The sequence below is a fragment of the Callithrix jacchus genome, chromosome 12 (genome assembly GCF_049354715.1).
Source record: "Callithrix jacchus isolate 240 chromosome 12, calJac240_pri, whole genome shotgun sequence".
Lineage (NCBI taxonomy): Eukaryota > Metazoa > Chordata > Mammalia > Primates > Cebidae > Callithrix > Callithrix jacchus.
This window is the reverse complement of record NC_133513.1, coordinates 17,918,067-17,941,685: the sequence shown is the minus strand read 5'-3', so window position 1 is coordinate 17,941,685 and position 23,619 is coordinate 17,918,067. Positions and strand designations below refer to the sequence as shown.

General features: G+C 49.1%; 1 protein-coding gene across 13 annotated transcripts in view; it reads left to right on the top strand.

Moving 5' to 3' along the window:
* CLEC16A (C-type lectin domain containing 16A) overlaps positions 1–23,619 on the top strand; it is a 229,092-nt gene that overhangs the window by 173,499 nt on the left and 31,974 nt on the right. For all 13 annotated transcript variants that reach the window (XM_035267032.3, XM_078344753.1, XM_035267035.3 and 10 more), the window contains one exon: positions 1,686–1,853. In XM_035267032.3, coding sequence (XP_035122923.2) covers positions 1,686–1,853 — 168 coding nt within the window. The remainder of the gene's footprint in view (positions 1–1,685; positions 1,854–23,619) is intronic.

Below are 23,619 nucleotides of genomic sequence, written 5' to 3'. Positions count from 1 at the left end.
ACTCTGGAGATCTGTAGGGACTGCTCTGCCCATTTTCTGGAGAAGGAAACTGAGGCTCAGGGACTTGCCCAAAGTCACACAGGCAGAACCCACAGGCAGAACTTCCTACTCGAAAACTTACCCCTTCCTTCTCCTGCTTCCCAGTTCTTAAAAGAGGTAGCCCTGCTTGGTGAAAGGTTGGAACCCCTGGAAGGAAGTCATTTTACATTTAACGGGATTGCGGTGAATTTCTGAGGAAGTCTAACATTACCCAGTGTCAGGAAGGCCAAGATTTCTTAGAAACAAAGATGAGGGAGATGCATTCATTGGGCAGGAAGGCAAGGCTTTCTCCTCAGCTTTGTGGGGAAGGCATTCTGTCAACTCCTAAAATTATAAACAGTCTTTCTCAGAATACCCAGTGCCATTCAGTTCAGACACCAGTGGTTATTGGGGTGGCTTCTGACTGGATTTTAGGCCCACCTGGGAATGCGGGGGTGCTTTCTCAAGAGATAACTTAAAATAAGCCCTTGGCCAGGCATGGTGGTTTGTGCCTGTATCTCAGCACTTTAGGATGCCAGGGCAGGTGACTCACTTGCACTCAGGAGTTTGAGACCGGCCTGGGAAACATGGCAAGACCCTGTCTCTACAAAAAATACAAAAATGAGCCAGGAGTGCTGGCACATGCCTGTAGTCCCAGCTATTTGGGAGGCTAAGGCAGGAGGATCACTTGAACCTGGGAGATGGAGGTTGCAGTCAGCCATTTTTGCACCACTGCACTCCAGCTGAGGTGGCAGAGTGAGACCCTGTATCAAATGAAAAATAATAATCCCTCGGAGGGCCAGTTACAGATGCGATGATTTACTGTGCTGATTTGCGCAGGCCCGCATCCCACATCGTCATCCCCATCTCATTTCTCACTTAGCTGAAACTTGGCCTACAAAATCATTACTGAAGCATTTGGTAATGTGCAAAGTGACTTAAATCATTCAGCCCTTTCTTTTAAGATTTATTTTCAGAGAGGTTTTATTTTTTTTTTCATGTAAAACAATTTCTCACAGCTGGCATAAAGGCCAAATATTTCATTTGAAAATTGAGAATTATGCCGTAAAGTGGATGTTAGAACTAAAGCCTTGGGTATTTGTTAAAATTGATTTTTAAAAGCCCCCCTGAATGGATATATTGGGAGATTTGTTTATGGAAAGGAGGATAGCGTCTGAGACAGATAAACACCCACTCATAGTTATACACATACATGCACATACATATTTTCACGTGCTGCTCTGCATATGCAGATATACGTACACACATGTGTGTGAACTCTCTGGGCAAACTCGGCTCCACTCACTTGGGGTCTGAAACAGCCTTTGTCAGGGCCCTTTACGCATGGAAGTTGAGAATCCAAAGTGGAAATGGACCCAGTATCCATTCTACTTGAGGAGCCTGGGCTGGAACCCCTTTCTCCTTTGTCTCCACCTGAAGGCCTGAAGCTCTCACTTGGCATTTGCTGTGCCTTTAGCCTCAGTGGGATCTTTGATGTTGCACTGGACTCCCCAGCTCAAGGCTGCCTGCCGCCTGTTTGGTGTCTCCCAAGTGATGTGCCTAGCAGGGCCACAGCCACTACAATGCCCCCCCCCCCGCCTCCGAAATTCTCACTGCCTGCTCTGTCCCACTTGCTGAGAGTAAACCATGCCATTGTTTGACCGTAGCCCTCCTGGACCTCCCAATCCAACCCACCACTGAAGTCCTGGGGTTTGGACTCGGCTCCTCCAGCTCCACTCAGCACCTGCCTTTCCGCTTCTACGACCAGGGGCGCCGGGGCAGCAGCGACCCCACCGTGCAGCGCTCCGTGTTTGCATCTGTGGACAAAGTGCCAGGTGAGCCAGTCCCTTACCCTGTACCGCAACTCATGCCTCATAGTGGGCGTTCAAGGGCTTTCTCTCAGTGGAGCCTGTGTGAACTGCCCTTCTTCTCTCAGAAGCCCAGTCGGCTAGCAGCACCAGCTTCTTAGAATTTATCGAAGCTCAGCTCAAGATGAAACACAGCCCCAAAAATAAATTTTGGCTTTCCCTTTGGTGTTTGGTTTGGTTTTCCAGAGATTTTTTGGGGTATGTGGAAGAACTTCTCAGAATTGACTAAGAAGTTTCTTGGAAATTTCTTGGAAACATTTAAATGATTAGTGATGAGGTTGTGGGAGAGTCATTTCCTTCTCCATGTAAGATGACTAGAAAGAGATAGTGAGTTTGGTTCCTGTTACAACCCCCTGAAGAAGTGAGACTTGAGAAGAAGGCCCTGCTGCCCAGCAGGTCAGCTGTCCACCCCTTCCATGTGAGGGGAGCTCCTCCCTGTTTTCCCCAGAGCTCATCTCTAACCCTCCTCCTCCCCTCCTTCCAAAACAGAAACTTGAACAGAAAGTTCTTTACTGGTTTATCAGAGTGGAAAGGACCACTTCTCCAAAAGACTGAGATCTCCCCTTCCTGTTCTGACATGTCTGCTTTAAGTCAATCTCTATGCACCCCCATCCATGGGAAGAGAACCTTTCTTTTGACTGCAAAACTTGAGAACACTGGCCAAGCTCTCCCTCACAATGTAGCCCCTCCCTGTGTAGGGCTTCACACTTAAGTTGCAAGTGTTGTGAAATGTTTTCAAAAGCAGTTACTGATTTAAGAGCAGTATGCAGCCATCTGAACCTGCCCAAAATCTGAGTCCTGGTTCCCCCACATGACTTACTTTAGTTTCATTATTTGATTGAACGAACTAATTTTTTATATGTATACGCTGTAGGCATATGATGTTTTTAAATCCAGGTAGGACATGATCAAGTGAAAAGTAAGTCTACTTTGCTTCAGAAGTAACTTTTAACAGGTTTTTGCCTGCCTTTCCAGAGATGTTTCTTGGGACATCATGCATATGTTTGTTTGTTACACATGGGGTATGTACCATATGTCTGATGCTATACCTTGCCTCTTCTTCCGTAATGGAAGAATCAACCTAATTCTTTTTAACTGTTATATGGTATTTTGTCATATGGATGGGCAAAAAAATCTTTTTTGCTGTTTCGTATTTGGGTGATTTCCAGTGTCTTGCTCTCACAGTGAGCATCCTCAGGGTGTCTTTGTGTAATTGCGCAAATCTGGCATGTCTGTGTGATAAATTCCTAGCAGTGAAATTGCCAGAGTGGAAGGTTTTTAATCTTGGTATATGTATTCCCAACATGAACTCTAGAAAACAGTACACCAATTCACTTTGCCACCCACAGCTTGTGACTGATTTCTTTCTTAAAACCAGTCTTAGGTCTGGGCATGGTGGCTCATGCCTGTAATCCCAGCACATGGTAGGTAGGTTGCTTGAGCCCAGGAGTTCCAGACCAGCCTGGGCAACAGAGTGAGATTTTATCTCTAGTATATTTCCCGGGCGTGGCGGGGCGCGCTTTTGGTCTCAGCTACACTCGAGAGGCTGAGGTGGGAGGCTCACTTGAGCCCAGGAGGTTGAGGCTGCAGTGAGCTGTGATTGTACCACTGTACTCCAACCTCGGCAACAGAGTGAGACCCTGTCTCAAAAAGAAAAGAAAAAAACAATCTTAGGCTGAGAGACTGATTGTGGCACCACCTCTGTTTTCGGCTGTGAAGTGTGAGATGATTCTGCCTGCCTGTCTCAGGGTCTGGAGGATTCTTTGTGTAAAAATTCTACAGGTTGCTTCGTGTTCTGTTGCCACGATTGCTAAGTAAATATAAAGTACAACCGAGTCTCAGTTAACTAAGTACAAATTGACCTGGTAAGAAATGACTTCTTTCGGGTCATGGAGACATCTTTCAGTTTTGGGACTTACTGGGTAAGGAGAAAAGCACAGACCTTATTTCCACTCTGATCCCTTTTGAACAAGGTACAGTGTAAGTAAATAAACAGAGCCAAGTGGCGTGTTCTTAGGCATCTCCATGATCATTTCTCTGTCTGTAGAATGCTTTAGGATGACTTATTGCTTACCTCTTCCACCCTGCGTGGCCCTCCAGTGGAGGGGGAAGATCATCAAGTGCTGGGAGTGTGGCCTGGCTCCAGAACCTGGGCCTGACTGGCAGGGCGGTTGGCACAGCTGGGATGTCCCATGGCCTGTTGCTGGTCCCAGGGTCAGCAAGTGTGGGGCCGTGCCAACTGGGACAACAGAAAGTCAAAGGCGGTTGCTGAAGGCAGCATCCAGCCCTTGGCTGTGTCTCCCCTGCCTGTCCCTGGAAGTGCCACTCAGATGTCAGGGGTGGGATGGAGACAGTCTTATTTATCCCCACCTCCACCCCCACAAAGAGAGAGGCCTCACTGCCTTCCCGCCTTGGCTTGGCACCAGAGCCGTGGCCTGAAGAGCAAGTTGAAATCCCTGAGCCGTGGCATGGCGGGAGCATAAGCTGCCCCCACTCCATCTCAGTAGTCAGGGTCCCCCACAGCACCTTGGAATCATTCTTAAATCTTTTCACCCCACTCCCACACCCACCAGCCTGCTTGGCCTCTAGAAAATGCTGAGATCTGAGATCTCCCCTCCCACATCTCCCAAGATTGCAACAGAAGCCTCCTCAGAATCCCCAGCTTCTATTCAGCCAGTGGTATCCTTTTAGTACTCAAATCAGATTATGTCATACCCCTGCCTCCAGCTTTCTGGTAGTTTCCTGTTGCACTTATAACAAAATCCACATCTCTCCTTCTGATCTTGGGTGATGGCCGTGAGAGCTGGCCCCAACCAGCCTCTCTGATGAAGTTCCCCCTACCCCAAGCTAACCCCAGCCTTGCCAGCCCCTGCTGCTCCTCTAGGCCAGCATTTCTCAGTTTTAGCCTTAGCACCACGTGTTTGTTTACGCGCTTAAAAAGTGCTACAGAACTTAAAGAGCTTTCATTTAGATAGATTATATTTATATTTATGACATTAGAAATTAAAACTAAGAAATGCTTTTAATATATATTTATTGAATAAATCTATTGTATATATGCATAACTGAGTTTCCTATGAACAATAACTGTTTTCTAAAACACAAAAAAATTGATTGTGTGCATTTCTGCAAATCTCTTTAATCCATGGCTTAATAGAAGACATCTGGATTCTCTTTGCTTCTGTTTTCTGTCTGTTGTGATAGCATGCATTCTGTGGCTTCTGGAAAACTCCTCAGTACACTCCTGGGAAAATGAACATAAAAGAAAAAATGTCTTACTATTTTTATGAAAACAGGGATTTCCAGACCGCACTTTGAGACCCATTCCTGCATATCACCGAGGCCTTCCCTGCCTCAGGCCCTTGCACTGGATGTCTGTCCCCAGATATTGGTGTAGCTGCCTCCCACTAATGGCTCAAGCTCAGTCTGTATGCTGCCTCTTCAGAGGCCTTTTCGGATCAGCCCTGGCTAGGGTTGGGGTTGCCCCCTCCCTCCATCACATTGGGCTGGTTCCTTTTATCCACTGCGCTGAGGTTCTTTACCTGTCTGATGCTTTTGTGTGCCTGGTCATAGTCTTTCTCCCCTGCAGAGAGAGTTGCCTGTGTGGGAATCCTCTCTGCAGGGAAGAAAGACTATGCTATTCACCCCTGTTTCTCAGCGCCTAGCTCTGTGCTCTTAGTGTTTGTTGAATGAAGAAAGAGCCTGCACTTGTTCTCTGCTCAGCCTTGGAAGAGAGCCCATCAAAGGCCTTCTCCCTTCTCCGAACACTGGCCAGACAAGGTAAGTCCCTCTGGGGCTCTAGACACTTGGTGGTTTAGTCCACGGCACTTTGCCAAGGAAACACAAAGGAACTGAGACCCCGGAAGACCTTAAGCAGCATCCGTCAGCTAAATTTCTGTCACCAAGTGAGGAAGATGTGTGTCCAAGGACCATGTACCCAGGTGACAGATTTAGGTTGGTTGCATATCAACTGAATTTCACCACCCTCCCTTACTCAGAGTTTTACAGAAGCCAAAGAGCAGCGCCAGAGTGGGAACCGGGCATTGGAGGGGGATTTGGTCATCAGAAGCCTGTACCCAGGTTGGCCTCTGATACTGTGACATCCCACCACTGCAATTGAGGGCCCATGGGTGCTGGGGCATGACGCCTTCCCACCCTCCACAGTGGTGTCCCTCCCCATAGGCCACACCATGTGGAGTCCTTGCATCTGCCTGGGGAATAATTCACAAGGAAGAAAACAACCCTGGCTGCATGCCCCGGGGTGGCTGCCAGACAAGTATGTTTTATTAGGATACATCTTCTGATTTTATCTGTGGGCCCAGGTAATTGTCATAGAGCAGTTTGTCTCCCCTTTAGAAGCTATAAACGATTATATTTGATGAAAATATGCCTTTCATTTTCTTGGAGGAGATATTAAAGTAGTGTATAAATCAGGGCTAATAGGTGACTAGCCACTTTGGTGTATTTTTTTTCTTCCATTTAACTTAGAAAAAAGATCACAAATTCTATTTATTGGCCGATTTTATGTTGATGGCTCTCACCCTCACAGAATGTTCAGCTTCACAAGGGATTGTGCATGCGCCTGGCTAAGGAGGGGGGTCAGTGGTGGCTGGTATATAGGCGTGGCCAGGCATGGCCAGGTCTAGACTCTGGCCTGAGCTCTCTGTGGCTTCAAGGCGCCACGCTGCTGTGGTTAGTGCCTCGTGGACCTGGCCCATGGTAACAACTGCTTCTAGAGATAGACTCTGCCCTGATGGGCAGGGTGTCCAAAACTTGCTGTAAGGCCACCCTTTTCCATAAACTCCAAGTGGACCAGCAGACCCCAGAGTAGAGGCTGTTTCGCAGAAATTACTCAGGGGTATCAGGGGCTGCTGCTTCCCAGAGTAGCTTTGCTCCACACTCCTGGGCTCCTTTTGGCCCAGGGGCTGCTTTAGGAGGCCGCAGGGAACTGGAGCTGCTTACAGGTGTTCCCCTGGTGGGTCAGGGGGTGTGGGAAGGGCTGGCAGAAAACACAACCCAGAAGAGCAGCCAGGCAAGTTGACATCTCCTGGCTCTTGAAGATGAGGGCTTAGTGGCGTGACAAAGAAGTGACCTGTCTCCACCTGGTTTATCGTCACCCGCTCCCCACTAGCCTGTTAGCTCCAGGACAGGGACTGCTCTGCATCTTCTGCTGCTCTCTCTCCTGCTTAAAACCTGCCAGTCCCTCCTGTCACCAACCCCTCTCTGTGGCTCATGGTCCCATGCAGTCTGGCCCCTGCCCCCTTCTGGGATCAACTCCCAGCCGTCGCTCCCCTGGGCTCTCTGCAGATGACCCAGCCCTTCAACTTCACTGGCTGGCTATCTGTGCCCAGCAGGGCCAAGCATGTCCCATTTCAGGGCCTCTGTCTTCATGCTTCCCTCCACCTGGAGCCCTCTGCACGACTGCTTCCTTCTCAGCATTCAGGGCTCTGCTACGATACCTCAAAAAGGGGCCCTCCCTGAGTGCCCAGGCCATGCCAGTTCTCTGCATGGCAGCTGGGTTTTGTTTTTTTTTAATTGAGGTGAAATTTACTTAACATAAAACTAACCGTTTGAAAGTGAACAATCCAGTAGCGTTTAGTACCTTCACAATACTGTGCTGTCATTCCCTCCTCTAGTTCCAAAACATTTCCATCCCCGCCAAAGAAAACTCCATAGCCATTAAGCAGTCATCCCCCATCCTCCCTCCCCCCAGCCCCTGGCACCCACAGGTCTGCTCTTTGTCTCGGTAGATTTCCTTAGTCTGGATATTTCATATAAGTCAAACAATCTGTGGCCTTTCATGCCTGGCTTCTTTCAGTTTGTGTCACGTTTTCAAGGTGCATCTATCCTTCTTTTAGCTGAATAATATGCATTATGTGGATAGACCTTGTTTTGTTTCACCATTCATCCGTCAGTGCACATCTGAGCTGTGCCTGCCTTTTGGCTATTGTGAAGGGTGCTGCTGTGAACATTTGTGCATAAGCTTTTGTTTGAACACCTGTTTTCGGTTCTTTCTGGTGTAGACCTAGGAGTAGAAAGTATGTCATGTGATAACTTTCTGAGGAATTGCCAGACTCTTTGCCATGGTCTTCATAGTCCTTAGCTTTAGCTGAAATTGCCTCTTGTATTCCTTGTTCGCTGCCATTCTCCTCTACTAGAATGGAAGGCACTTGGCCAAGGAGTGGGTACAGGGTTGCAGGGACCTCGTTTGTCTTGTCCTTGACAGCACTGACGGGTGCCTGTGAAGTGGTTGCTCAGTAGATACTGATGTCTGGGTGGACGGATGGATTGGTGGATGGGAGGCTGGGGGACAGGGGACAGGGCTGGATGAATTGTTCAGTCCTGTTTTTCCAGCAGACTGTAAACCCCTAAGGCTGGGGCATTTCTGTCTTACTCAGGTCTGGTACCCAGTGCCAACTGGTGGGGGTTTGGGTGTGAGCTGGCAAGTTGGACTTCATTGTGTAGCACTAAGCTGGGCTTTACTCACTTCCTTTCCCAGCTTCCTACTGGGTTTGGGCTCCAGCTGTCTTGTGGTAGACATTTAATACCCCCGTATCACCTGAGGTCAGGAGTTTGACACCAGCCTGGCCAGTGTGGGGAAAGCTCAACTCTACTAAAAGTACAAAAATCAGCCAGGCGTGGTGGCAGGCACCTGTAGTCCCAGCCACTTGGGAGACTGAGGCAGGAGAATCACTGGAACCCGAGAGGTGGAGGTTGCAGAGCTGAGATCATGCCATTGCACTCTAGCGTGGGCAACAGAGTGAGCCTCCATCTCAAAAAAAAAACATTTAACTTTCCTGAGTATCTGGGCGGTGCCTTGCTTTTCACAGGTGTAATCTTTAACAATGGCGCCGGCAAGGTCAGTTACATGACACAAAGCACTTTAATAGTTCTGTGGGAAAGCCTCACTGGTTCCAAAGGCAGCCCTTGGCAGCTGAGTAACTTACGAAGAGTGCAGAGAGGACAGTGTGCTATGAGCCAGCTGAGTTGACCACCATCCAGAAAGGAAAAGGAAAATCAATGTTTCATTCATAGACATTAGTTCAGACTTCTCCCCTGAGGATAACATCCTAGGTGCTAATGTCATCTCATGGTGGCATTTCCCACAAACTAATTGTTTAGGCCTGTTATTTTTCTTGTTTTTGATTGTAAAACTGGAGCCAATTCTCTCCTTGCAGCTCCCCAAGGCAAAAAATAACCTTTCTGGAGTCAACACCGGGAAGGAGGACCTGGGGCTTCGGAGCTTCCTCTACCTTCTCTAGCCAGGCATTAACCCTTTCCCAGCCTTCAGCTCACTGCTTAGAGACTCAGGCAGGTGGGTCTCTGAGGCGGGTTCATGAGTTACAGGAACTTTAAAGCAGAATTTATTGAGCTAAGCACTTTATGCATTATCCTTATTCAAGCTTCCCAACGGCACTCAGAAGAAAGGTGTTACCATTTTCCCTTTCTGCAGGTCAGAAAGCGGCCTGCCTGAGGTCACACCAAATAGCCTCCCCCCAGCGTCAGACCTTGTGTCCCACCACCATGCCGAACCAACTTTTAAATTCATAGCTGACATGAATTCCCTTTTTCTGATTTTTTTTTTGAAATAGTGGCCTAACAGCAGCTGCATGAGGCCTCACTGGTATCAGGCAAAATTACGTTGTCAGCTCCAATTGTACGGATATTTTAGATGGAAAAACTCATATCTGTTTCTGAAAGTGTGAGCTATAGTTTGGAAGAATTAACCATGTCGGGCACTTTATGCATGAATTCTATCCTCCTGACCATCCTGGAAGCTGGTATCACTTGCCCTGCCTCACAGATAGGAAACTGAGGCTCAGACCGAGACTGCAGAGCTCACACGAGACAGGCTAAGATCTGTGTCTCCACTTCCCGCCTCTAAATCTCATTCACTTCAAGGCTGGCATTGGTGCAGGTTGAATATTCCTTATCCAACATGCTTGGGACCGTGAGTGGTTTGAATTTTGGATTTGGGGGGCTTTTGGAGTATTCGCATTATACTTACTGATTCAGCTTCACTAATCTAAAAACCTGAATTGAGCTGCTAAGCACTTTATGCATTATTCTTATCTGAGCTTCCCAATAGCTCTCAGAAGGACCATGAGTGCTCCCGTGGGCTGAACAAAAGCAGCAGGATTTGAGCTTCTCTCAGAGCTTTCTGGCAATTGTCTCTAAGAGATCAGCCTTCAAGTGGTGAGGCAGGGGTGTGGGGAACAGATCCCACTAAAACATCAGCCCTGAGCTGAGTCTAAGGGGTCTCCTGTTTGCCAAGCCTCTTTTCAGGGCTCCAGAGCAGCTATGAAGAGAGAGACAGAGAGAGAGAGCCTCAGAAAATCTGGGGTTGGGTGCTCACAGCCAGGGAAGGAATCACGTTTTTGGATCTGGGCCTGCAAGGTCTCTCCCCACACACAACATGTCCCCCACAGACACTTTCCCAATAGCAATAGACACAGTAGCACTTGCTGTGGGGAGCCCTCTCTTGCTAAATATGGACACAGCAGGCAGGGCCAGCTGTCTTGCCTAGTCACTTTTCTGGGAGGTGGAGGGAGGGAAAGAAGAGAGTTCCAAAGAACTGAGTGTTGCTTCACTCTTCGGGGTCATCACCTAGCTCAAACTGCCAAAGCGACCGTAAGCCCAGGAGCCTTCTGGTCATGAGTGTCAGATGGCAGGAAACACTCCCTGCTTGCTAAGAGAGAAGCCTGTGCAGGAGGTGTGGGGAGAGAACAAAACCCCATATGCAATCTGCCATTTGACCTGGGCTGTGCCCTAGAATGTTCTGTAGGCTCGGGTGGGCCCACGGCAGGGCAACCTCGCCAGCAGCACAGCACTGGCAGGTCACACACCCTTTGTGCTCACTGGCACGGGTCTGGCCCCATGCGTAGGGTAGAGCTCTCCAGCCTCATCTCCCAGCCTCTTAGTATAAGTGAAGCACATTTAGCACAGAACAGTGGGAAAAGATGGGAAAACACAAAGAAAAGATTGAACTCACCAAATCTTGCCACTCTGGGGTGTCCATGATCAGTTCCAGCGTCCTTTTTTGTCATTGTTTTTTTCATTCACAGTGGAGTTTCGTTTTCCAGCAGTAGAGTATTTGCCCAGGTGAGAAGCAGCAGAATTAAAGAACAAAGCACAAGCCAGAGTGTGTGGGCCCAAGTCCCAGCCTTCCACCTCCTCGTGAAACTTGTTAGGTGGCCTTGACCCATTTAGTTTACCTTATTGGATCTGTTTATTCATGTAAGAAACAGGTGATGTTCACAATGTGAGTGGACTTAGCAACTGAACCGTACTCTTAAAAATGGCTCGGATGGTAGGTTTGATTATGTGTACCACAACCGAAAAACAAAAAATGGTTCATACCTCATTACTCTTGTGGCATAAAATGAGTTCATTCACCTGAGTGCCCAGAACAGCGCCTGACCCGTATGAAACATGCAGCAAACGTTAGCTGCTCTTGGCATTTGTTGCTGTTGTTGTTGTTATTGTTATTGCTGAGCCTTGGGACCCCAGAAAATAGGGTCCTTTTCAACACATCACATCAGTTTGCACAAACAAAATTATGAGTGCAGTAGCCCCTTCTACTGTCAATAACAAAGATGCCGCAGTGGCATAGAATTGCTTTTTTCACAAAGGCTTTCCCTGGACGTTGTTAAAACACTGGGGTGTAATGGAGCAGGCAGAATTTTCCTCCTCACACAAAAGAGGTTGTGTGTTCTGCCTGAGGCCCCATAGCTCGCAGTGGCTGAGCCAGGGCCAGAGAAGAGCACAGATTCATCCCTGAGGCCTCCAGCCCAGCACACATCCTGTCCCCTGGCATGCTGACTGCCACCATTGATGCTGCGCCCACCTGAGCCAGGCAGTCCCCATGGAGCACCTCACAACAGCTCCAGGAAGCCAGTGTCATTCCTCAGTGCCCAGTGTCACCCAGTTCCCAAATGGTCAGCCAGGGCTCCCTGCTTTGTACTCCTTGAACCACTGTGCCCTCCATTCTAAAGCGTATTCAGAGGCAGAACACCTGAAAATCAGATGTGCTTTGGGAACCTCACCAACTCTTGCTGTATTCTCCATCATGTGAACCAAGAGCACAGAAGTCATCAGAGAACATGACTTGCATCTATGTCTCAAGTCTTTGAATCTAAAGGAAAAGTCCATGAAATCACCCAAGGAAACATCCTAAGCCTTTTTCTGTTGACATTTGTTTTTCCCTTCTGAATCATTTGTTTTATCAACCGCAAGTTCTCATTAGCAGACAAGTGATAGCAGATGTCAAGGTTTGAAGGCCCCTTTATGGCAGAAAACCCAGAAGTGAAAATTTCCTAGTCCTTAATTCTATATGTGAATTGATAAAAGTCCACCTTGATTTGAGGTTTAGCCTTGAATTATTCCTGACTAGCTCAAAGACAGTGGAACCCTGGAACAAGGTTTGAAACCGCTTCCCCAGTTTCCAAGAATTGGAATGCCTTTGGCATACAAGAAAATGTTAATGCCAGCCAAGCACTCCTGTAATCCCAGCACTTTGCGAAGCTGAGGCGGGTGGATCACCTGAGGTCAGGAGTTTGAGACCAGCCTGGCCAACGTGGTGAAACCCCATCTCTACTAAAAATACAAAAAGTAGCTGGGCATGATGGTGCATGCTACTCAGGAGGCTGAGGCAGGAGTATCGCTTGAACCCAGAGGCAGAGGTTGCAGTGAGCCAAGATTGTGCCACTACACTCCAGCCTGGGCAACAGAGTGAGACTCCACCTAAAAAAAAAAAAGTGAAATAAGCAGTATTGCCAAGCGCACAGTTGGTGGGAAGGAGAGTTAGTTAATTCATGAGGACCCACTAAGAATGGAAAAAACCAACTGATCAAAAGGCAGAGATGCAGTGATAATAATAACAGTGCCTCAGAGAAAGGCGGCAGTCATTAGGTTTTCCACATGTCCCTTTCCTTCATGCCTCTGATGGCCTCTTCAAAGCACAGTAGCTGCTGAGGGCCAGGGTATGGGACCGCCTAGTGGAAAAGAATTGGGGTTGGGGAAGAATTGGCATTTTTTTTTGAGACGGAGTTTCGCTCTTGTTACCCAGGCTGGAGTGCAATGGTGCGATCTCGGCTCACTGCAACCTCCGCCTCCTGGGTTCAGGCAATTCTCCTACCTCAGCCTCCTGAGTAGCTGGGATTATAGGCACGTGCCACCATGCCCAGCTAATTTTTTTGGTATTTTTAGTAGAGACAGAGTTTCACCATGTTGACCAGGATGGTCTCGATCTCTTGACCTCGTGATCCACCCGCCTCAGCCTCCCAAAGTGCTGGCATTACAGGCATGAGCCACTGCGCCCGGCCTAGAATTGGCATTTTTAAAAGGAACTTTTACAGTTCCAAGGAAGTGGCATGACAAACATGTTGACAAGGGTCAGGAAAAGGAAGGTTGGTTGAGCAAGCGTTGACTGAGGCCCTTGGTGAATCAAATAAACACTGCACAGTGCTTACAGAGAAGCCTGGGGTTGGGGAGAGAGACTATGAGCAAGTCTTGCCAGTGGGTGAGGCTCTGCGGCACTGCTAGCAGGGCACGTGCAAAGGTGTGGCTGCAGGGAAGGGGTGAGCAGAGAGCTGGGAAGCTCAGCAGGGCCCGACAACAAAGTGCTTTGTGAGCCTGCTGCAGGGTTCACATTTTATCCTGGAAGCAGCAGAAAGCCATTGAACATTCTAAGACAGAGCAGGGGAACATGGGTGGTGAAATGGACTTGGATTTTTTGTTGTTGTTGTTGAGACACAGTCTCGCTCTGTCACCAGGCTGGAGTGCAGTGGCACGATCTTGGCTCACTGTAACCTTGCCCGCCTCATTTCAAATGATTCTCCTGCCTCAGCCTCCCAAATAGTTGGGACTAAAGGCACGCACCACCACACCCAGCTAATTAGAGACAGGGTTTCACCATGTTGGCAGGATGGTCTCCATCTCCTGACCTTGTGATCCACCCACCTCGGCCTCCTGTAGTGCTGGGATTACAGGTGTAAATCACCACGCCCAGCCTGGACTTGGGTTTTAATTGGAGTTGGGAAGGGCAGGGGAGAAGGGTGGAGTTGGGGGGGCTGTGAGACACAGGCCCCTTCACTGCACCCTCACAGCTGTGCATCAGGTGATGCTAATGCTGATGAGCAAATGAGAAAAGCCCCACAGGCTGCCGTGCGGCCTGCGGTACCTTTCTCTGGGCATTTGCCACTGTACTCATACTATAGGATTATATTGCTTGTTTAAAAAAAAACCTAAATGACCACTGTTTTCATTCAACAACCCATCCTGGAGTGCTTTTCATTTTAGTTCGTAGGTGCACCCTCATTTGTTTCTGACTGCTGTGATCATCTGGTCAAACCACTGTTAATTGAGACAGTCGGTGGTGGCCACTTTTTCATCCCTAAACCAATAATAGGTACCTCCAACTGCCCTTGCGCAACGGTTTCCCCAGGGTAAATAATCATGAAGTGAATCCAGAAATAGGCTCTGAAACTAACAGGATTTGCTGACCCCTTTGACTGGGGGAGTGGGAAGCCACAGAGTTAGTTTAAGGCAAAATCTTAAGGAGCCTTGGTTTCTCTCCTCTTATGTTCTCTGTGCATTTAGCTTGCAAGGGCATCTCCATGATCCCAACTTCTGACTCAGAAGTTCTTGTGACTTGTCGGTCTTGTTCTGTCCAGGAGGCCTTCAGGAGTTGTGGTGATTGGAAAGGTCCCCAGGAACTGGTGGGGGTCTCCAGGGGCTGGCCCACTCATAGCTTGGCTTGTCGTCTCAGACAGAGCCTCCAAGCTTGGCACGATGAAGACACCAGTGGGTTCTGCTCCCACCTCCTGGCGCCTCTGCTGAGGTTACAGCTTTCTACACTTCATTTCTCTCTATAGCCAGAATCCCGTGACTAAAATGGTTTTCTTTATTTGCAGCAGTCCAGCCATGGCATTTAGTATAAATGTGCTTTTTCCCAAAAACACACAGTATTATTATTTTTCAGCATCTCAAATTCCCAAAGGGCCAAAAGTCAATATTATCCCAGTGTGATGGGAATGGCTGTTTTGCAGCATCTTTTCACACTTAAACAGCCTACTTCCTGAAGCCTCAGTCTTCACAAAAGCACATTCTAAAACCTATCAGCCCGGCTGCTAGATTGTTTTACTGTCTCCATCACTCCCTGCTGTGAGCTTAGTCCTCGAAAGTTGCCTCCTCAGTTTCCATGTTGAGTGTGAGAAATTCACAGCGTGATTTGGAAAGCAGATAGATGCTTCGACTGTATGAACTCCCACATTTGGACTGCCACGTGCAGTGACTCCTCTGAAAATATTTGCTAGTTGGTAAAAATTCAGGCTCATGGCATATGCGGTCTACTTCTAGCCTAGACGTCTTATTTAGGGCCCCAGGATAACAGTCCTGTTTATCGAATGCCAACTATGTGCCAAGCACTGGGCTAGGTGCTTTACACAAAATAAGGAGATAAGTATGTAAATACTTTAGAGTTATTAGTCCTGCTTTTACAGCTGGGGCAAGCAAGAGTCAGAAAGCAAAGTCCTCTGCCTAGAGTGTCAGAGTTCGTCCCTGGCGAGTGTCTGCTTCTTCTAACTCTTGAACCAGCTTCCTGAAAACAAGAGTTCTCTCCCATCCTTTGTTCTTTCTTTACCTGCTAAGTAGATTTGAAGGCTCTGCTGAGTTTCTAGGGTAACCTGCATGCCCCTTTGTTGTGGCTTTCTGAGCACGATGACCTCACCGGCCCACAGCTGTGTCTCTGGTGCTAGATTCCAGGCACACTCCAGCCTGCTGCCTCACAGATGTCCTGTTGAAACTCGAACAGCCGGCTGGAGGGAAAGTCAGTGTGGCTAGAATGAGCCTACCCACAAAACCCCCACCACACCTCTCAGTAACCCAGAAAATGCTCTGAAATAGTTGACATTTACAAAGTCTTGGACATTTTGGGAAAAAACACCTTTTTTTAGCCAGATTTCCAGCCTGAAACCCAAGGGAAATGTCCACAGGCCCAGCACAGTGGTCTAGCGTCTTGAAGCAGTGCTTGGCCTGGTGGAGGCCGTGACTTGCCCATCTTGCCCTCTCTCTACCTTCTTACTCTACTTCCAGCAAAGAAAAAATGCAGAATCTGGCCTGTTCTCCTGTCCCCACCATGTCTCACAGAGTTGCCTTTTGTGCTGATGTACCTGAATGCGAAGTACCTGAAAGACTTGCTCAAGCTGCTGGACTTGAGCAGCTTGAACGCCACCATCAGCAGAGCACCCTCTGTGCCCAGGTATAAGCCATTGTGCTGTTTAAACTGTGCCAAGGCCCTGCCAAGGGAGCTGTTGCCATCAGGAAGCTAGGGCCACATGCCCTGGAGCCAGACCCCCCAGGTTCAAATCCACACCTGCTTCTAGACAACTGTGTGATGTCAGGAAGTTCTGTGAAGCTCCTGAGCCTCGGTGTCCCCTTCTTTCAAATGGGGCTGATGATAGGACCTGCCTCACAGGGCAGGAGCTTAGCTGGGCCGGCATTTTACACATGTGTGCTTCACGTTATCATAGGGTTATAACACCCACTTCTGTTGAGCAGGAGGGAGCTGGGGATCAGAGGGATAGCACTGTCTCCCCAGGGTCGAAAGCTCAGGGATGACAGGCCAGCACTCCCATCCTCATGGCCCTGGCTGGAGCCCCTTGCAGGGCAGCTGGCCCTGTTCCTCCAGGCTGTTCCACAGGTTCCTCCCAAGTATTCTATCCAGTGCTCTTAGGCTCTTCCAGCCGTATGGACAGCATGAAGCAGGCAGACTTCTGAGCACCTGCTCTGTTGGAGTCACCATGGAAGGTGCCATCTCTGGCATGGTTCCTTCTTCTAGCAAGTGCACATCAAGTGCCTCCTTAGGCCCTCATGCAGAAGACGGCTCACACTGAGGAGGCAGACATGGAAAAGGATGACTGTGGGGCCAGGGGATAACTGAAGTGGTGGGGGCACCAACAGGGCAAGTCACCCAGAGGGTTCTTGCAGCCAGAGCATGGGGCGTTGGGGGGCACTGGGTCATGGGAGACTGGGGATCTGGAGGGGTGCAAGAGGCATGTGAATTTCATTCTGCATGCTCTAGATGGCCTCAGGGCCCCGAAGTAGGGAAGTGGCTGGACCTGATGCATGTCTGTCTAAGCTCCTTGCACATTCTGGGTGGGAAGTGGATTGGAGACAGGTGTGCGGGGCCATTGAGGTCCCCCCAGAAGCCAGGGCAGCTGGGTGAGGGAGGGCATGGGAGATGCCCTTGGCTAGCGCAGTCAGTGATGGGGGTGGAGACAGCGTGCCTGGTTATAACAGATCTGCTCCTGAGGAAAGCACTGCCTGCGCACATCATGTAGCACCTTGGGACTGGCAAAACATTTCCCATTCATGATCTCAGTAACTGCAGAGGGTGGTGAGATGGGAGAGGCTTGAGAGGTGAGGTGACCAGCACAGGTCACACTGCAGGAAGCAGTAGTGTACTTTGCACTTGGCCCCTGCAGTGTCCTGAGGTTGAAATGTGTAAATGAGTCGGGCACTGGGGACATTTGACAGAGCATTCTGTGCGACTCACCAAGCTGCCAACACTGGGCTGAGTATCTCCACAGCCCAGGTTCACAGCAAGCCGGGAAGAAGGTGTGGTTACTCTCCCTACTTACCGGGGGAGGAGGCTGAGGCCCAGAGAGGTGAGGTAACTTGCCCGAAGTCACACAGTGGTAGGTGGTGGGATCCTCCTCAGGGCCCAGGTACCTGACAGAATTCTTGGCCTTGCCCTGGGGGAGCTATAGTTGGAAGGTGGGGACCCTGTGATCCTACCTGCAGCCCCACATGCATGGCTGCTGGGCACACCTGTCAGAGCGCAGTGATCAAGTAGGTCTGGAGATGCCTATACTTGGCCAGTGGCACTAAGCAGCTGTCTAAGCTTCATGAGCCAAGCAGCATTTCCCCGATAGGTGTGATATGTCAACATCTTTTTCTCCTGTTTTTCACGGCCCCAGCTGGCTCTCAGCTAGAACTCTAAAAAATCATAATAAGGCGCTGACCTGCAGGGGTACACACTGGTGCAGCCCAGGCACAGGAGCCCCTGCAGTGGAGATTTAAGGTCTGCTGGTCAGGAGCAAATTTGGAATCTTTCTGCAAGGTTCTAGCGCTGGCCAAGAGTGTAGTTAGGCCTTTCAGTGATGTGAGTTTGGGATTTCTTTTATTGTCTTCATGGGTCCACAGAAGTGGGCTTCTGAGGAAAGCAGTGCACTCCTCTTTTCCTTCATTCCTTTTTCCGGTAACTTTTTTATTTTGAGACAGAGTCCGGCTCTGTTGCCCAGGCTGGAGTGCAGGGGTGCAATCTCAGCTCACTGTAACCTCTGCCTCCCGGGCTCAAGTGATTCTCCTGCCTCAGCCTTCCAAGTAGCTGGGATTGCTGGAGCCCACCTCCACGCCCAGGTAATTTTTGTATTTTTGATAGAGACAGGGTTTACCATGTTGGCCAGGTCTAGAACTCCTGACCACATCTGCCTGCATCGGCCTCCCGGAGTTCTGGGATTACAGGTGTGACCCACTGTGCCCATCCTATCCAGTAAACATTTATTGAGCACCTACTGTGTGCCAGGACCTGTGCTTGGGGTTGGTGACCTGGTGAGCTTGCAATCTTGTGAGAGTGACAGGCAGCATTCAGGTAATCACACACGTGACTAATGCATTTATAACAGAGAGCCTACCTAGTCTAGTGGGGATGGGGAAGGCTTCTCTGAGCAGGTGAGTGGGCAGATGTTGTGCCAGTCCTCAGTTGACCTCAGTAGGGATGGCACTAGGTTCCAGAGATTGAAGAAGAGACCTAGAGCCAGCGAATGAGACATAGGGTTCATCAAGGACTTAACATACAGGTATAGTCCAGTGATAGCAGGCTGGACAGGAAAACCACAGCCGCTTCTAAAAAGCATGCCACTTCTATAGCAGTTTCCCTCAGCACCCTCCCCCTAGCAACCTCTACCTGGCAACTTTCATTTAACCTGAAACAAAGGGCTTAAGTGAAGCTACTGCTGTCAGCTGCATCTGCAATCCAGCAGATCATGGGACTGTTCTTGGAGCAGACAAGATAGGGAACAGCATGTGCAGGGGCACTGGTGAGGAAGGGCCAGGGCCCAGCGTGAGGGCAGGGTAGGCTCCCGTGCCTGGCTCCCCATCGATGTGACACCTTCTGCACTTAAGGCTGTTGCAAGCACCTTCCATGCATTCATTAAATCATCGTCAGAATGTCCCTGGGGAAAGGTAGGCATAAGTTCATTTTGCAGTTGAGGTTTTCTGAGGCTCTAAGTGGTTAAGTAACTTACCTGGAGTTGCACAGTCAGTGCACAGCAAAGGCAGTGTATTATCGTGGCTTGGCCTGACCCCGGCCTCCTGCTCTGTGTTCTCATTTTTTATTCTTATTCCCTGTCTGTGTTGTTACTGATGAGGCTCAGAGGCCTGCCAGAAGGATCAGAACCCCGTAACTATCAAGCCCATTGGAGGATAATTCTAAGCCATTGACCTTAAATCTGCAAACCCAGAATCTCACCTTGAGAGTGCCTCCTAGCCCTGTCCCTCAGCACTTTCTCAGAAAACTACTAAGCTGGTCAACTCCCAAGCTATGTCGTTCACCTTAGAGTGAATCCATCTCTGAAACTTGGTAGGGAACCACGCCCAAATGAGCAAATCATGCTATCCCAGGGGAGCAAGAAGCTAAGTGATCATCCGTCCTCCAGGGGCATCCTGGCAGCCTCAGGCTAGAGAACGGCCTCAGTCTCCTGTTGCCAGGGGTGATGAGGCCTGCTTGGCTCAGCATTGCCCTCGAGTGAGCTCCTTGCTCCTCCAGGCAGACAGACTTGTTCATTCTCCATCCTGTCCAGGCCTAACTCAGTTAATTCAGAGTGAAGAGAGGGCCATTGGTGATACTCCCTTCTGTAGGAGCAGCAGCTCTAGCATGCTTGGGGGAGGAGGGATTCTGGGTATAGGAGTGTGATGTTTCATGCCCTGGGCCCAGTTTCAGGAGAGGCCAATTCCACAAAGCTTGTCATGCCTTCTGGAAACTCACTTTTTATATGGCTGTGCTAAGAACTGGGGAAAGGGGGGGGGTTCTCGATGGTTCTGCTCTCACAGAGTTCACGGTGTCCTGGAGTTAACTCACCTTTGTACCAGACCTAGGGCAGGGAAGACTCTGGATGGGCTGGGTTCCACATGGTGCATCCTGGCAGGGGGAATGAGTGGGCTGTGAAAACCAACATGTGCACACGGGTCCTGCAGGCAGCCTGAGGATGGAGGGCAGCAGGAGATGAAGCCACATGGAAATGGCCCCTGCTCCCAGTTATCTGTCCTGGACTTGGTTGGCGGCCCAGGGAACAGCTGATGGACTTCAAGCAGAGGGCTAAGCTCCCACTCTGCTCCAACCACACAGTAGGAAAACAGCCACTCACGGGGTCATCCTTAGGGCAGGCTACCCATGGGGCCCGATGATCCACACTTAGCTGGAAAGAAGAGACAGCCAGTTACCCATCCTTGAGTCACACAGCTGGAGCCACCCATTAGTCCAGGGCCAAAACCAGATCATCTGCGGCCTCTCCCACTCCTTCATCCAGTCCCTCCCCAAGCCTGTCAGGTCTACCTGGGAGATGCAGTTACAACAAGGACCTCTTCCCACCACACCTGTCCCCTGGGCAAGGGGTTGGATAACTTATTTAAGCAGCAGAGAGTAAGGCTTTTAGGGCCATATGGTCTCTGGCACAACGAGGCCTTCCCATTGCAGCCAAAGCGGATATGTCACCAAGTGGGTGGGGCTATGCCCCATCAGTCTTCACTGGCAGGACAGCAGGTGGCTGGTCTTCTGATTCCTGACCTTGGCCAAGCCTGGGCCAGTGGCTTTAAAGTCAGCCCCACTGCTTCTCTCCTTGCCCTCTGTGGTCTGTTCTTAGCTCCATAGCTGGAAAGAGCCTTTCAGGGTATGAGTCGGGTCAAGTGTCTACTTAAATTCTTCATTGGCTCCCATCACTCAGATGGAAGCCAAAGTCTTCATAGTAGCACAAGTTTTCATACAGTTTGGTCCCTCTGCACTTCTGTGACTAACCTCACCTCCCCTCTTGGTCCCCTTGGCCTACTCCAAGGCAGCCTAAGGGGCCTCCCCTGAGCCTTGACCTTGCTAGGTATGCTCCTGTTGCGGGGCCTTGACCTGGGTGGCCTCTATTTGGAGAAGTCGCCCTGGGTACCTATGTGGCTCTGTCCTCACTCCCTTCAGGTCATTCTCCAGACCTCACCATCTCAGAAGGTCTTCCAAGACATCCTATGTAATGGCAACCCTGTCCCCACTCCCAGCACTCCAGGGGTCCCTACCTTGCTCATTCCTACAGAGCACTCAGCCCATCCTGACATTTTCTGTTCCTTGACTGCCCCTACCCTGTTCTATCCCATTATCAAACTGTAAGCTCCAGGAAAACAGTCACTATGATTTAATGACTTCTGAATTTCCAAGTCCTGGGCTATAACAGACATATAGGTAGTACTTGGTAAGTATTGGATGGATGGATGGATGGATGGATGGATGGATGGATGGATGGATATAGAGGGATGAATGAGTGTAGAGGGATGGATGGGTGTAGAAGGATAGATAGGTGTAGCGGGATGGATATAGAGTGAGGGAGAGGGGATGGATGGATGGAGAGGGATTAATGGATAGGTAGAAAGGGATGGGTGGATGGATGCGTAGATTGATTGGTGTAAAGGGATGGATAGAAGGATGGATAGATAGATGGATTCACAGATGAGTAAATGGGTAGGTGGCTGGTGGGTGGATAGATTGATAGATGTACAGGGATGGATGGATGGGCAGATGGATATAGAGGGAGGGAGAGAGGGAGCGAGGGATAGATGGATGGATGGATGAATGGTGGAGCCAACAAATCATTAATCCCCTCTTCTATGTGCTAAACATCGTTCACTGGGGACTCAGAGGTCAGTCAAAGAAAACAGATCAATCCCTTTTGAGCTCCTGGGCACTGTGGACACCTTAGATAGTCTAGAACTTTCTACCATGTTTGGTGCCCTCAATGAACTGTCGGATGCTGGGATAATGTGCAGTCAAGGGGTCTGACCTGGACCAGGTGCCTGGGAAGGCTTCTCTGAGGAAAGGATGATGACTTGGGAGGAGGAGGTAGAGGAGGACCACCGGGCAGCCTTGTGTCCCAGACAGGGGCTGCCATACCCTGAAGCATCGATGCCTCAGCCCATAGGTTGCCTGATCCCCAAGGAATGAATATGTTGCTATGTTGCTGCCCGTGTGACAACTGGCACCAGTTTGGCTAGGCACAGAATTCCCCGTTGTCATCAATTTCCGTCCTGGCCACATAAGGGGAGCTGAGACCCCAGTCCTGTATCCCAGGTAGATATACAGCCCAGCACACCCTGCAGTGGTCCTGACCACCTGCATCATTAGCACAAAAGGAGGAATTTGACCTGGGATATTTTTCCATGATAAATTCTTTGGAAACGGAAAGTTGTTGGATTTGGGCCTGATTTGAAAATGAAATGTTTTGAGCCACGTGCAAGAGGATGGTCAACAGAACGTGGAGGGGGAGGTTCTCTGAAGTCCAGGTTCCAGGTTGCTCTGCAGGGTTAGGAGTAAAGGGTTTGTAATCTCCTGTGACAAGCTCTACTCAGAACTTCTTAGGTAGGGGATGAAAATGTTCTAAATTGGTTGTGGTGATGGACCCACACCTCTCTGAATATACTTAAAACCTGTGAATTGTACATTTTAAATGGGTTCATTGTACAGTATGTGAATTACATCTCACTGAAACTGTTGTATTAAAATATACAGCTCTCACCTTGTCAGACTGTCACAAAGCTGTCATCAGACAGCACATAAAGATCAGATTATCTCATTTGTGTCCCATTTTGATCATAAAATAGTCCAATTTATGTAACATTTTCCTTAAGGCAGTCTAAATGTAAAAAAAGAAATTGGAACCCACAGCACATTCCGGAATAATTCGGAAACCTTGATGCAGTCCAGACTCACCTGGCACCCTTTCTCTTCCCTAAAACGTGCCTTTTTTCCATTTCTTTTTGACTTTGAAGAAAAAAACTCTGTTCTTACTGGTAAAATAGCCTCCTGTTCCCTTTTCTTTCCTGTAAATTATGAGATAAGTTTGCAGTTCATACCTTTCCAGAAATCTCTGTTGATTGTGGTCTGACCTCAGAATCATGACTTCTGGGAAAGGAAGAAAATATTAGAATCACTGCTGTGAGCATTAGGAGTGCGGTGAGCAGTTGTGTTGTGGATTTGAGATGGAAAACAGATGACCAGTACCTGCTTGTTGCTCTGGAACGTACTTCCGGGTGCTGCTAGATGATATCCCGGCAACTACGTTCACCTCATGCCAGTGACTTCAAAAAATGTCAACCCAAATGCTGCACATTATGTCTTGGATGTAATTAGGGCTAGTTATGGCCTTTTTGATGGTGGAAACCTCCATCTCCTGGTGGAGGAGGTCTGGAGGCACTAGAACTTGACAATACAGGTACTGTTTATTGAGCAATGCCTGCATATCAGACTCTGTGCCAAGCAAGGCTGTGTGTATTCTTCCCACTTAATCCTCACAGTGATATATGAAATGGAGGCCCAAGGCTACAATTTCCATCATACTACCAGTCAGCATCAGGGCTGGGGTTAGAACCCATGTCTGTCTGCCTTCAAAAGCCCTCACTCTTAGCTCATATTGTATGCCTC